General features: G+C 53.4%; 1 protein-coding gene across 1 annotated transcript in view; it reads right to left on the reverse strand.

Moving 5' to 3' along the window:
* Positions 1 to 255: 255 nt before the first annotated feature.
* Positions 256 to 12,942, reverse strand: part of LOC138807804 (short transient receptor potential channel 7) — a 116,461-nt gene continuing 103,774 nt past the window's right edge. Inside the window, exons 8-12 of the mRNA XM_069993568.1 lie at positions 11,780 to 11,975; positions 9,715 to 9,936; positions 9,066 to 9,146; positions 3,413 to 3,488; positions 256 to 1,103 (exon numbers count right to left, since the gene is read on the reverse strand). Of these exons, the coding sequence (XP_069849669.1) occupies positions 937 to 1,103; positions 3,413 to 3,488; positions 9,066 to 9,146; positions 9,715 to 9,936; positions 11,780 to 11,975 (742 nt within the window). The 3' untranslated portion in view covers positions 256 to 936. The remainder of the gene's footprint in view (positions 1,104 to 3,412; positions 3,489 to 9,065; positions 9,147 to 9,714; positions 9,937 to 11,779; positions 11,976 to 12,942) is intronic.

A 12,942-nucleotide genomic window follows, 5' to 3' on the forward strand; every position in this document is an offset into this window, starting at 1 on the left:
TTGGTATGGGGTGGAAAGGGAGGCTGGGTGGTGACACCCCCCTCCCTTGTGGGGTCTTGATTCCCTCTCTTCCCAAGGTACCTCTGACCTGAGGGTCCCTGAGGTCACGTGGGCCGCCGTTCCCTCCCCCGCCTCCCCCCCAGCATAGCCACAGAGGTCCCCCAGCTCATATGAGGTAATTTTTATTTCCATTTTAGGTAAAAATAGTAAATACAAGATAATCTTAATAAAGGTAAAAATACATCATTTGGATTCTGTTGTTCTCTAAACAGCGCTACCTACAGTACGATGTTCGATTTAGGATTTTTTTTTTCAACGTTTTCTTTTTTTTATATATAAACAAATAGAACTATTTGCTATTAGGCTATCTGGGTTCTCATCTGGCACTTAAGAAGAGATCACAGGTTACCTCCCGGTTCTGGTTGGTTGGATGGGTGTGTGTGTGGGGGGGGTGGACAGGGGTCAGGGGGAGAGGAGAAGGGGCTTGTGGGATGTTGGAGGTTTGACTTCCCAGGACACACAGCTGGAGCTGGGTCCTGTGTAGTGGGAGGACACACACACGTGTGTGTGTGTGTGTGTGTGTGCCCGCGCACGCATGGAAGATGGCCTTTTCCTGCTTTGGCCACAGGATGAGTCTCACTGAGAGCCTGGACCGAGGTCTCGTGTGTGCTGGGGGCAGCGGGGGGGGGGGGGGAGGGCGGCGCTTCCTCCTTTTGGGAGTTTTCCTTGCTCAACATTTTAGTTTCACAACAGCTTTGGTCCAGGCGAACCCTGGTCTGGAGATGTCAGGGGTGGTCTGGGATCCAGCCAGTGGATCCTTTGGGGTCCTGGGGAAGTAGGCTGGGATCCATTTCCAGCAGGGCTGGGGGGGCCCTCCCCCGGGCATCCAGCCTGGCCCCGGATGCTGGTAGAAACCGCTGATGCCCGTCCAGGCTGCTAAATGTCCTTGCCCTTGTTCACCCTGTGATCTTTGTTTAAGTTCTTTCCGAATTTCTCGCTGAGCTGTTGGATCAGATCTGCCAGCTCGCCAGTGGCTTGGGATTTCTCCTCGAGAAGCTCGTAGCGAAGGCTGGAGATATCCTGCTTGATTTCCTTCAGCTCACCTGCAAAGCAGAGGCGATTTGGCCGAGTGTAAGTGAATAGGAAGAAGGGCTCACCCTGCACACAGGCCCAGCCGCGCCCCCCCCCCCCCCCCCGCTGGGAGGTAGACTTGGTGGTGGAGGGAGATGTCTGACTTAAGTGCCACTCTCATCTTCCATTTGCGAAGCCTCAGGAGTGGAGATTGGGGCTGTGATTGGGTCTCAAGCTCATGTCACGTGCTGGAGGTGAGCATGTTGGCCTCCAGCCATGACAAGCCGATTTCAAGACCAGGCCATTCCCTCGTTAGCTGGGACATTTGTTTTCCTGCTGCACGGTTCTGCTCTGTCAATATTTGCAGAGGAGGGCAAACCCCAGGTGCTAGAGAGGATGGCTCCACACGGCGGTGCAGACACAGCCTGGCAGCTTCCTTCCCGTGAGCGGGCTGGTGGAAGGGGTCCACGGAGGAGGGGTCGCGACACGGCCCCCTCCCCTAACAACGCATCAAACACACCAAGCGCAGACTTTCATTTCTTTCCTGGGACTTGAACTCAGGGCCCGGGTGCTGCCGCTGAGCTTTTCTGCTCAAGACTAGTGCTTTACCACTTGAGCCACACTTCCACGTCCTACCTTTTGCTGGTTAATTTGGAGAGAAGAGCCTTACGGACTTCTCTGTCTGGCCTGGCTTCAAAAGGCAATCCTCAGATCTCGGCCTCTAGAGTAGCTAGGATTCCAGGCCTGAGCCACCTGTGCCTGGCAGACTTTTTTCTTTCTATGGTTACATGTGGTTAGAAATCCCTGACCCCCACGGCTGGGGGAATCTTCTTATTAACCCACGAAAGGGATAGTGTAGATTCTGGGCTTTACTCAGGTAGAAGTCCAGTGTACTACTTTTCATCTCTTGTTTCCCGGGTAGGCTTTCCATAAAACGTGGAGATGGCAAAAGTCCAGCTTAATCCATACGGGCCAATACAAACACCCCTCTTTTCTCTGCATTTGGTGCCCAGCTAACTCCCCTCATTCTAGCACTGTTCAAGCTGTGTGACTCTTGTGCATCCCACACACCTTCTCTACCAGTTCTGTTCCTGTCAGCCACAGCCACATGCTGTTTGGCACGGCTGGCGCGCTGACTGGCAGTCATGTTAGAGACCCACACGTAGCGGTGGGTAGTGGCGGGTTGCTCATTCCCCTAGTCAGGAGCCCGCCAGGTTCTTGGTGAGGTTCAGGATGTACCTCCAGGTGGCCCACGGTGAGGCAGCCCCTGTTGGTAGCCCCTGTAGCTCAAGCTAAGGGGGTGGGGTGGGGTGGAGTGTCTTTAGCCATGAAGGAGGCTGTTTCTGGGGAGCAAATATTCATTCTAGGAATCTAAAAGTTAATGACTGGGTATAAGGCCGTGTGCTTTTTCACTTACCTGCAATAGCTTAAAATAGACTGGAAAATCGCCCAGATGGTGGATATAAGGTAATTTGGAAAACGGCAGGGTGTTTGAAAGTTGCTCGATGCTCTTATGGACAATGCGGGCTTTATAACCTACTTGGGTTCTGCGATTCAGTAGGTGTGGGTGGGGCCTGGGGAGCTGCATTTTTATCAGTAGGTACCTGGTACCTAGGTGTGTGTGTGGGGGGGGGGGTTAGTTAGAGGAACACCACAGGTTGTCAAGAGTCTGAGGACTTGAAACAGAGACAAGTTGGGGCCGGCTGGAACTGAGCCAGCTCTGTAAATGAGCACAAGCTACTCCGTCCGTATATGCGGGACAAGGTGCAGGGGCTGGGGGTCAGTCCTGAACTCAAGGAATGCAAGGCTGGCTCGATGGGGCCAGCATGGAGAAAGGGTAGTATTTCCATCCTCCATGTTGTCCTCCATATCTCTGTATGCGACGTGATGTGGCAAACGGGAATTAAGGTCCCTAATCAGCTGGCCTTAAACCAAGGAGCTTTTCCTGGATTATCCCTGGGAAGCAGTCTAAGCACGTGAATCCTTCACAGTGGAGAAGGCAGGCAGAAGACAGACACCAGCAGGAGGAGCAGCAGCTCCAGGGCTGGAGACTCAGGGCTGGCTCTGAGTGGCGGCGCCACAGGCAGGGGTTACAGAGTAGCCTCTGGGTTTGAACTCAGGGAGGCCTGGGATTTCTAACCACATGGGTAACTTTAGAAAGAAAAGAGTCTGCCAGGCACAGAAAACGGAGACCCCATCCTGCCTCTCTCATGGGTGAATTCTGCCTAGATGACTGAGCATCTGGAAAGGAGCGCAGCGCTCCAGCCCCTGTGGCTGCTCGTGTTGGAGATCCCTGGGTCTGACTTGTAGCCCGCAGAGCCTAACCGGAGCCTTGGCTTACCTTCATTGACTTCGTCGTTCTCTCTGTCCACCTGGGCCTTCAGGACGTATCTTTTTATGAGCCGTTTCATGATCTTCTGAAACAAGAAGCAAGAAAAAGGCTCAGGGGTGTCTTGGTCCAGCGCAGAAGCCGCCTCTAAGGCGTCGATGTAGGGCGAAGCCTGCCCAGTCCACCCTGCCCAGTCATGGCGTCTTTGCTGGACCTCAGTTCTGTTTCTGGGAGGGGATGGAGAGGTGTCCCGGCAGGTCAGCTCAGGTGGAGCTCTGGGGGACCTCTTGGATGTCACACGCGAGGTGCACTATGCACTAGCGGTGCTGGGCGTGGTGCGGGAGTCAGGCCGGGCTGCCTGCCAGGTCTCCTGAATCTTGGCCCTGCGCTGGGCCACACCGGGAGCTTCCAGGCGGCCCGCACGCTCTGTTCTTTAAGCCAATGAGGCGTGAACATTTAAGAGCCACCAAGAATAGAGCCGAGTGGAAGAAAGACCGCAGGAGGTAAACTTTGGATTTTGCCAGCTAGTTGTTCCAGGGTGCTTGAGAAATCACAGGATTTAAAAATATTCTAGAAGTGGAGACGGCTGGCTCTGGGGAGAGATGCGCGCTAGCCAGGGGGAGGCGAGGTCGCCCCGCTGTCGGGCCCTGCGTCCGTGGCGCTGGCTCTCCAGCTCACAGGCAAGCCTTTCCTAACTGGCACAGACCTGCACCGGGAACTGAGATCTCAGGAGCCCCGCGTGGCAGGGTGACCTCGTGAGAGATGAATGATCGAGGGGGGCTGACTGGGCTTTATCACCAACTGATGGAAAGCTCCATTTGCTCTGTGGGGAGACTTTGCCAAGACAGCGTCTCTGAGCCTAGGTTTACGAGGCTTTACCCCTACGAGGCCTGGTCTTTCCTGCTTTCCCAGTGACCCTGGGACAGCTCATCAAGCTCAGGCTCTGCATTTTGGGGGTGTAGGGATGCCCCCATGGACAAACTGCCTCTCTGCTTCTCCTCAGACGGGGTAGGTTTAGCAGTGAGTGGTTAAAATTCTCGGGGACACCCCTCTTCCGTTCAACAAAGCCCAGTTGATCTGTTATTACCATCACTACCTTACTGTGGGAATCAGTGATGCACTTTCTACTTTGAATTGGAAGAACAAAACAAAAACCAAGTGTTGTTTTCAACCATGTCTCATAGGACACACACACACACACATCCTGCAGCTACCTAAGTATCTGTCATTCTCACTGAATAAAAAAATACTCAGGGGCGTTTGTCTACTGCACATTCGCAGGCTGACGTGAGTTTGAAAAAGATCTAGGCAGATAAATTTTAATCTTTGTTATATAACATTTCTTCTCTATCACTTCCTCTTATAAAAGTTATATAAAGCTTTCCTGTCCATGGACTCTGTTATGGAATGGGTAGATTATATTTTGGTTGTGCTAGGGCTTGAACTGAGGGCCTCGCACTTACAGGGCTGGGGCTCTACCGCTTGAGCCACGTGTCCAGACTTAGTTACAGTTTGCTGCCTTTTGAGAGCAAGCAGAAGTGCGTGAGACTGGCATTTCCTGTACTGACAGGCAGGCGAGGCTGGAGGGGGGAGACTGAATTCCCGGGGCCACACAGGCAGGAAGGGGCAGATCTAGAATCCAGAGCTGGGGCTAGGTCTGAACTCGAGATATCAAGGGCAAGGCGGTTCTGAGACTGAGATGCATTGCTCATTAGCCAGCTCCCCTGCAGAGAGGGCTTGGGCTGCTTCTCTTTGTCCCAGCATCTGCTAGAGCAAGACTGTTGGCATTTCTAACAGAAGGTTTAACTTAATGGCTGAAGGTGGCTCAGTGGTAGACTGCTTGCCTCCCATGCATGAGGCCCTGGGTTCGATTCCTCAGCACCACATATACAGAAAAAGCCAGAAGTGGCGCTGTGGCTCACGTGGTAGAGCGCTGGCCTGGAGCAGAAGCAGTCCAGGGGCAGCGCCCAGGCTCTGAGTTCAAGCCCCAGGACTGGCAACAACAACAACAAAGAAGTTTAAAATGGTTGGAAAACAGCCGTGGAGGCTATCTGTTTCCAGAGCAGACGGACGTGAGTCCCCCCGCCCCCCTTCCCATGGAGGGTGGGGGAGAGTGTGTTCCTTTGCGAAGTCTCGGCCGGTCTTCTGCAGCCTCCCTGGCTCACAGAGAGCTTTGCCCTGAGCCTCCTGCCCGTGGAGATGGGTATATTCAGCGGCAGTACTCAGGCAGAAGAGGACTCGCGTGGATGCAAACCAGCCGCACAGTGGGTAGCCAAGGGTTGTTGCCAAAGTTCCCAGACGCCAGGAGGCCCGGCGTTCTCTGGCTGCTGGTGGTGAGGGGAAGCCTGGAACGTCTTTCCAGGGAGAGGCGGTGTTCCTGTTCAACCAGGGGGAACCAGCACCGCCAAGGAAGGGACATGAATGGTAGGTTGAAGATGGCTGAATAGAATGAATGGAAACAGCCTCTTTCAAGACCCAGGCACAGAGACGCTGAGCAGCGAGTGGGGGACAGTGGACCAGTACTGCCTGGCCTCAGAAGAGAAGAAGGAGCGCAGACAAGCTGTCTCTGCTACTGGCTTTGACCTCTACAGCGAAGACTCTCTAGATGGCAAGAAACGAGGACACTTGGGTAGAAGCTGCTGAGTGTGAGGTCACCCGCCAGCCCTCCAGTAGTCTGACTGCGTCCCGCTGTTTGGTCTCCTGTCCAGGCTGGAAAGGACATTGCAGCCATGAGAAAGGAGCTTCATGAAAAACAACAAGGCAGAGGCCTGGGAACCTGGGCAGAGCAAGGCCCCGAGAGTCTAGGAAGCTCTCTCCAAAGAGAGAGGGGGAGCTGCGCAAAGGACTGCGTAGAGCAGACAAGCCTCAGACAGACACGGGGGAGAGAGAATCCGCTGGCCAGGAGACCCTGGGAAGGCGCGGGAAGGCAGCCAGCCGGCTAGCGTGTGTGAATGAAGGACGGCGCGCCGCCATGTTGGGATCGCACAGCAACGCTGGCGGTGGGAAGGCCCACCACGCGGTCAGCGAGAGGGTGCTTGGCAGAGGGGGGACAGGGGACTCCTCATGGTCACCACACGTCTGCAAGGTGTTGGAGGGAAACAATCTGGAAGGGCCTCCCCCCCCCAAACCTGGGACACCATGCCCAGTTCTCAGCCCAGCTCGTCCATCCCCTTCCCCGGCGCTGCTAGCCAAGGCCGAGTTCTCTCCCCAGGCCCCGGGGCTCCGGCAGAGCCTGGCAAGGCAGGCTTCGGAGTGCCAGGAAGAGGGACAGGCAGCCACCGGTGACGGCCCCTTGGCGGCCTGGGCCACAGTGTCCGTTCCTTCGTGTGTCAATGGCGCACAGGTTCACTGGCACTTTCTCCTGGGGCCATGCAGAATCTGCACCTGTCGGTCGCGGCGTCTAGCTGGTTTCCAGCGTGTTCCCTAAGGGTGGCGCAGGAAGCCATCGCCCACCGGGGACAACCTAGCCGGACCCAGCGAAGGGTCCCTCCTGTCCCCTCGGCCCGTGCCTCTGAGGCCCGCCCACACGCCTTCCCTTTCTTTCTTTCTCCTTGTCTGTGATTTGAATATGTCGCCCGGGGCTTTTCTCTCTGGATTCAAGCTTTCCAAGGTCGTCGGTAGCCTGAAGCTGCCAACTGTGTGTCAGCTCCGGCTGAAGTTGCTGGGGAGATATTTGAAGCAGGGAGGATTTAGTCTCTGCTGATAGAAGAAGCTGGATCGCTCTGAGACCATTGGAAAATGGCTTCTTCATCCTGCCCGGCACAGGAGATTCTTGTATCCGAAGTCTTCATCTCAGCAGCCGAGATCGGGCCCTAACCCATTAGGATGCTCTATCTTTCCCGTGACCCACATAATCTATTCTTCTCTTGGAAAAGCTGAGAAATTAAAAAAAAAAAGTCCTTCCAGTGACCAAAGGATTTGGGCTGTAAGATAACGGGAGGGGGATCCAACTGGACGCTCCCAATTTGGTGCGCGATTACGTACGCGCCTTGCCAGGTTCTAGTCTGTGTCGGCTGATAAAACCAGAAGTGCTTTGAGGAATGAGGCATTTCTTAATTGTGCAATTAAATCCTCCTGGCTGCACCGCCAGCTTTCTGAGACACAGACGAAGGGACTGAATTAGAGATCTGTGTCTGGAAGCTGTTATGTCTGTAATTGCTCCCCCCTGGGAAACGGCCCCGGGAACACGCCACCTCCATGCTTCTGTGCAGAGGGAGGCTCAGGTCAGCTCCCAGTCCATGTCTATTAAGAAATGACCAAGATAAACCAGGCCATCAGAGGCTCACACCGGTCATCCTGGCTACTTGGAAACTGAGAATAGGAGGATCACTATTCTAGCACTGGGAGAAAAATCCATGATACTGAAGAGTCTGCATGCGATGGTGCATGTCTGTCATCCCAGCTACAAAGGTAACAAGAGGCTAAAGGAAAGGTGTGGACCCAGGTGTAGGCCCCTGGCAGGAAGCAAGATCCTATCTTAAAAAAATAATAGTATAATCCGGGTGCCTGTGGCTCACATCTGTAATCTTAGTTTCTCAGAAGGTTGAGATCCGGTGGATTGAGGCCAGCTCAGGCAGAATCAGCAAAAATCCAGGCTGGTGGCATGGCTCAAGGGCTAGAACACCAGCCAAGCAAGCAGGATGGAGCACAAGGCCCCGAGTTCAAATCTCACTATCATAAAACACACACACACACACACACACACACACACACACACACACACACGGGTTCAGAAGTAGAGCACTTGTCTAGCAAATGTAAGTTCTTCAGTTCAAACCCTAGGACCACCAAAAACAAACAACAAACCCCTAAACAACAGGAGATCAGTGGAGAGTGAGGAAGGCAGGAAAAGAATGGCCAGCCCTTCTGCAGTCAATGCCTTGTGATGACCGCTTACCACGGGCTTGGGAGCCCGTTCACATGGATACAGACGCTTGGCACTGATTTCCAGGGGCCAAGCAGGGACTGCAAACGTCAAAGGTCGTTTTCTAATTCCCCCAACCACATACTTGGCAGCCACCAGTGCCCAGACCAGGTGCGAAGACGCCCATATCCGTCTACCTGAGCGCATGCTGCTCCCTCCCGTGCCCAGCCCAGCGTCCGGTCTCGGTGGCTATCTGCCCACAGCGCACCTTGGACGTGTGTCTTCTCCACCGTCCCGCTGACCCCCAGGTGGAAGCCACCCCCCTCCTACCCGTTGGCTTTCCTAGAGAACTTGACCCTTTATTGCCCATCTGTGCCGTGGTCAGCTCTGCCCTGCTTCTCACCTCTACGCTGCCTGCTGGCTGCCTGTGGGACCTTTCCAGACAGATGCTCCTCATCTCTCTGTTCCTCCTTGTGAAGGTTCCCTTCTAAAGCAGGGACTCTAGTTTTTCTCCACTTCTGAGGCCTGTTCGTTCCTCCCTGGCTCCTTTCTCAATCGGACGGTGCGTCTTTTGTGTGTGTGTTCTCTTATTCTTCATCTCTCTCTCTCTCTCCCTTGCTAGCCTGGACATGCCACTAAGCTAGGAACTGCGTCCGTGTCCTCCCGTAAGTGACAGGGCCCCTGGCGTATAGTGGACATTCAATACATACTTGTCATCTGTGCCCTGAGGGTGGAAGGCTGCCGGACCCAGCACCGTGGGTGAACCCCGGGCTGCGGCGTCTCTGGGGGGGTGGTGCTCACCTGGTATCTGGTGGGCTTGCTGAAGGTGTTGTTTGATGTCAGGTTTTCAGAATTCTTCATGCCAGCCTGGTAGCGAGTCTTCTGGAAGGGGAGGGGGGGATACCACATACGTATCCACACATAGCAAGACTTGCATGAACTATACATCGGTAGGGAAAACCTTCTAGAAGTTGATGTTCTTCCTGATGTCTAGCTTTCTAGAACATTCTTCTTCCTGGGAACTGTAGTTCCGGAAGGTGTTCTCTAGGGCTGTGGAATGTTGTCTGGCGCACTCGGTTTGGGGCACTGAGTTACATTATGTGGGTGTCTTTCCCCTAGGCCTGTACTAACCAACATGGAGAGGCTCCAGGACCCGAAGCATCCTTCTCCAGATGCTTTCTGAGTAGACAGCTCTCACTTGAGTCCACTAAGGGGTTACCTCCTCTCGGGGCTCAGGGGTCAAACTGTGCCAAGTGTCCTCCAGTAGTCCTAGCCCAGGGATTCCGGTACTCCAGGCAGGCCCTGCTGTGGGGCCTTGGCCAATGCGCCCCAGTCATTCTGCTAGGCAGTGGCCCCCCAGCTGCTGTCCCAGGGGCTGCTGTCCGAGTCAACACCCACACCCCACACCCCCCCCCCCCGCGTCTAGTCCCGCCACCCAGATGTCACCTACCCTGAATTTGGAATTCAGCATGCCCATTTCAAGGTCGTTTTCACAGCTTTTGGCCTTAGATTTGCAGAGTTTTATGAGGCACATCTTGATTCTCATTATGAGATAATAAAAGGATTTGGGACTTGGCACTAGGTTAAAAGGAGCGGGTAGAGTCCTTCCCTCATCGAAGTACGACAGCCAGAGCTTTGCTCGGGCAAACTTCCACTCCACGTCCGCGTCCTCCTGTGGGACAAGGGGACAACAGCACAGGGTCAAAGGCCACGCTTACCCACCGAGTCCTGGGGGAGGAGTGGAGAGGCAGGCTGTGGGTTTTGAGAGTGGACCTCTGGTGGAGTTTTTTGGGGGTGGATGCACACACACACACACTACAGCTGGCATAAGAATACAGGCTTGCTTTTGCTAAGATGGTTGGTTGTGGGGCTTGAACTTAGGGCCTGGACACTGTCCCTGAGCTCTTTTGCTCAAGGCTGGTGCTCTACCACTTTGAGCCACAGCGCCACTTCTGGTTTTCTGGTAGTTCATTGGCAATGGACTTTCCTGCCCCTGCTGGCTTTGAATCATGATCCTCAGATCTCAGCCTCCTGAGGAGCTAGGATGACAGACATTTGCCACCAGCGCCCAGCCCCTGAACATTCTTGATTCTCTCTGCACCTTAGAGTTCATGGTGGAGAAGCCTCACCCTGAGCCAGCCATCCTCCCACACTCTCCACTGTTGTTTGTTTTTTTAACCAATCTATTCTACTCAAAGCCTACCAGAGGACTTTCCTCACCACCACTTCATCTTGTGATCTGTTAGCTTTTAGAGTCCCACTAGCAGATTCACCACCCAGCATGACCTCCGGGTGTTTGTTTCTCTGTCAGAGAATACAGTATGAGCGCATACCCAGTAGGAATGCATTGGGAGACACAAAGGCAAACCCCTGAAGTTCAGTCCAAATGCTCTATCGGCCACATGAAGCGGGACAGGTGACATTAGTTCCAGTGGTATGCTTATTTACCGTAAGTAATCATTATAGAAGTGATGGCTGGAGTGTGGCTCAGGGGGCATACATGTGCGTGGCATGTACAAGGCCTTGGGTTTAATCCCCAGACCAGTGGAAAAAAATACTATCGATTTCCTTGCTCTTGGCCTACTGAATTTTGGAAAGCCGGTGTGAACTTTCGACTCAACAGCATGTGTCTGCCTGAGCTAGTGTCATTTCAGGCGCTCCACACTTACAAATGCTCATTGGCTACCATATTGGAAAACAAAGTATTTCTATACAAGGGGGTTCTTATTGGTTGGAATGCTGCTGGGGGGGGTGTCGGCGGCTGTTAAGAGATACAGTGGACGTGACTCATGGGACGCAAAGCGAGACTCTGCTCTGTCTGAGCCACGTTCTTGTCCCTGGTGGGGTAAGAATAGGAATGGGATTGGAGGGCTGGGAAGGTGGCTCAGTGATAGAGCGCTTGCCTCGCATGCATGAGGCCCTGGGTTCGATTCCTCAGCACCACACAAGCAGAAAAAAGCCAGAAGTGGTGCTGTGGCTCAAGTGGTAGAGCGCTAGCCTTGAACTGAAGAGCTGAGGGACAGCGCCCAGGCCCAGAGTTCAAGCCCCACGACCAAAGGAAAAAAAAAGAAAGAAAAAAAGGAATGGGATTGGTGTCCATTCTGGAATGTTCTGTGGTGTTTTCTATAGACAGAGTCTTTGAACCTCTACCCTCAGAAAACAGCTTGAGGCCAATTTGTTTTTTTTTTTTTTACTTTAAATTTTAATATTGTTTTTGTCAGAGTTTGGGGGATAGATTCAGAGCCTCACACTTGTTCGCAGGAACTCTATCACTTAGCCACACCCTCAGCGCCCCCTCTTTTCTTGGCTTTATTTTTCAGATGGGGTCTTTTTGCCTGGGGCTGACTTCAGACCGGGATCCTCCAACTTAATGGCTTCTCCCTCTCCTGAGTGCTATCTCTTAACTTTCCTGTTCCAGGCTCTCCCACTTGAGCCACACCTCCAGTGTGGCCTTTTGGTAGTTGATTGGCGATCAGCGTCAAGGGGGAAGCCCACTTCCAATGGGCTGGCCTTACCTCGATTTCCTGGTAGGAGTTGTTGATCATGGCTATGAGCATGTTGAGCAGCACTACCACCATGGTGACATTGTACACGCCGTATAGGACGTAGCCGATGTTCTCGATGAACTTGTGGTCGTATTTCAGCACCACCGAGATGACTTCGGAGAGGCCAAATATGGACCAAAATAAGGTTTTGAAACTTTCTTCGACCCTAGGAGGAAGCAGACGACCCTTTCTCGTGAGGTTGGATCAGCTCATGCTTTGTGAAGGGAACCTGCCCTCAAGTCCCCGGGGCTTAGTGGTCTCCCTGCAGAGGGGCTGGGATGGGGTGTGCGCGCTCCCTCCGCAGTAATGAGATAGTCGTGAATTCCGAGACGACGCACGGGAGTAGTACACACAGCAGTTTCTTTTCTTGATCTAGTCCATTTATTGGGACTCCTGGCTGAGGGACTTTTTTAAAAAAATCCTGCTGTAATTAACCAAGCATCTAAAATTAGACATCAGGGCAAATGCCTGTTCGTTCTTGAACTCTGTCAGCCTCCGAAAGCGCACTGTTTTCTGGTGAGAGCCTCAAGCATGTCTCCTCAGCCCAGCTCGAAGGGGAGCGAGGCAGTGATCTGGAGTCTGCAAGCCTTCCTGCATAGGACTTGCGGGACACGCACTACATACACAGCAGCTCTGGCTGGCTCCTTTCGCTCCTGGGGCTTGAACTCTGGATCTGGGCCCTATCCTTGAACTCCGGATCTGGGCCCTATCCTTGAACTCTGGATCTGGGCCCTATCCATGGGCTTTTTTTTTTTTTTTTTTTTGCTCAAGGCCAGCACTCTACCACATGAGCCACAGCACTACTTCTGGCTTTTTCTTCTGAGATGAGTCTCACCGCCTTTTGTGCCTGGGCTGGCTTCCACTCATGACCCTCAGATCTCAGCCTCTTGAGTAGAGATGTAAGGATGTGGATCAAAGCCAGCCCAGGCAGGAAAGTCAGTGAGACTCTTATCTTTAATTAACTACCTGAAAACTAGAAGTGGAGCTGTGGCTCAAAGTGGTAGAGCACTAGCCTTGAGCCAAAAAAGCTCAGGGACTGTGCCCAGGCCCTGAGTTCAAGCCCCAGGACTGACAGAAAAATAAAAAGACCAAAGCCCAAGCTCATCGCTTCATCCCCACTTTGTGACTGTATT

Source organism: Dipodomys merriami, unplaced genomic scaffold, assembly GCF_024711535.1.
Source record: "Dipodomys merriami isolate MVZ:Mamm:240054 unplaced genomic scaffold, mDipMer1.0.p SCAF_434, whole genome shotgun sequence".
NCBI classification, from domain to species: Eukaryota; Metazoa; Chordata; class Mammalia; order Rodentia; family Heteromyidae; genus Dipodomys; species Dipodomys merriami.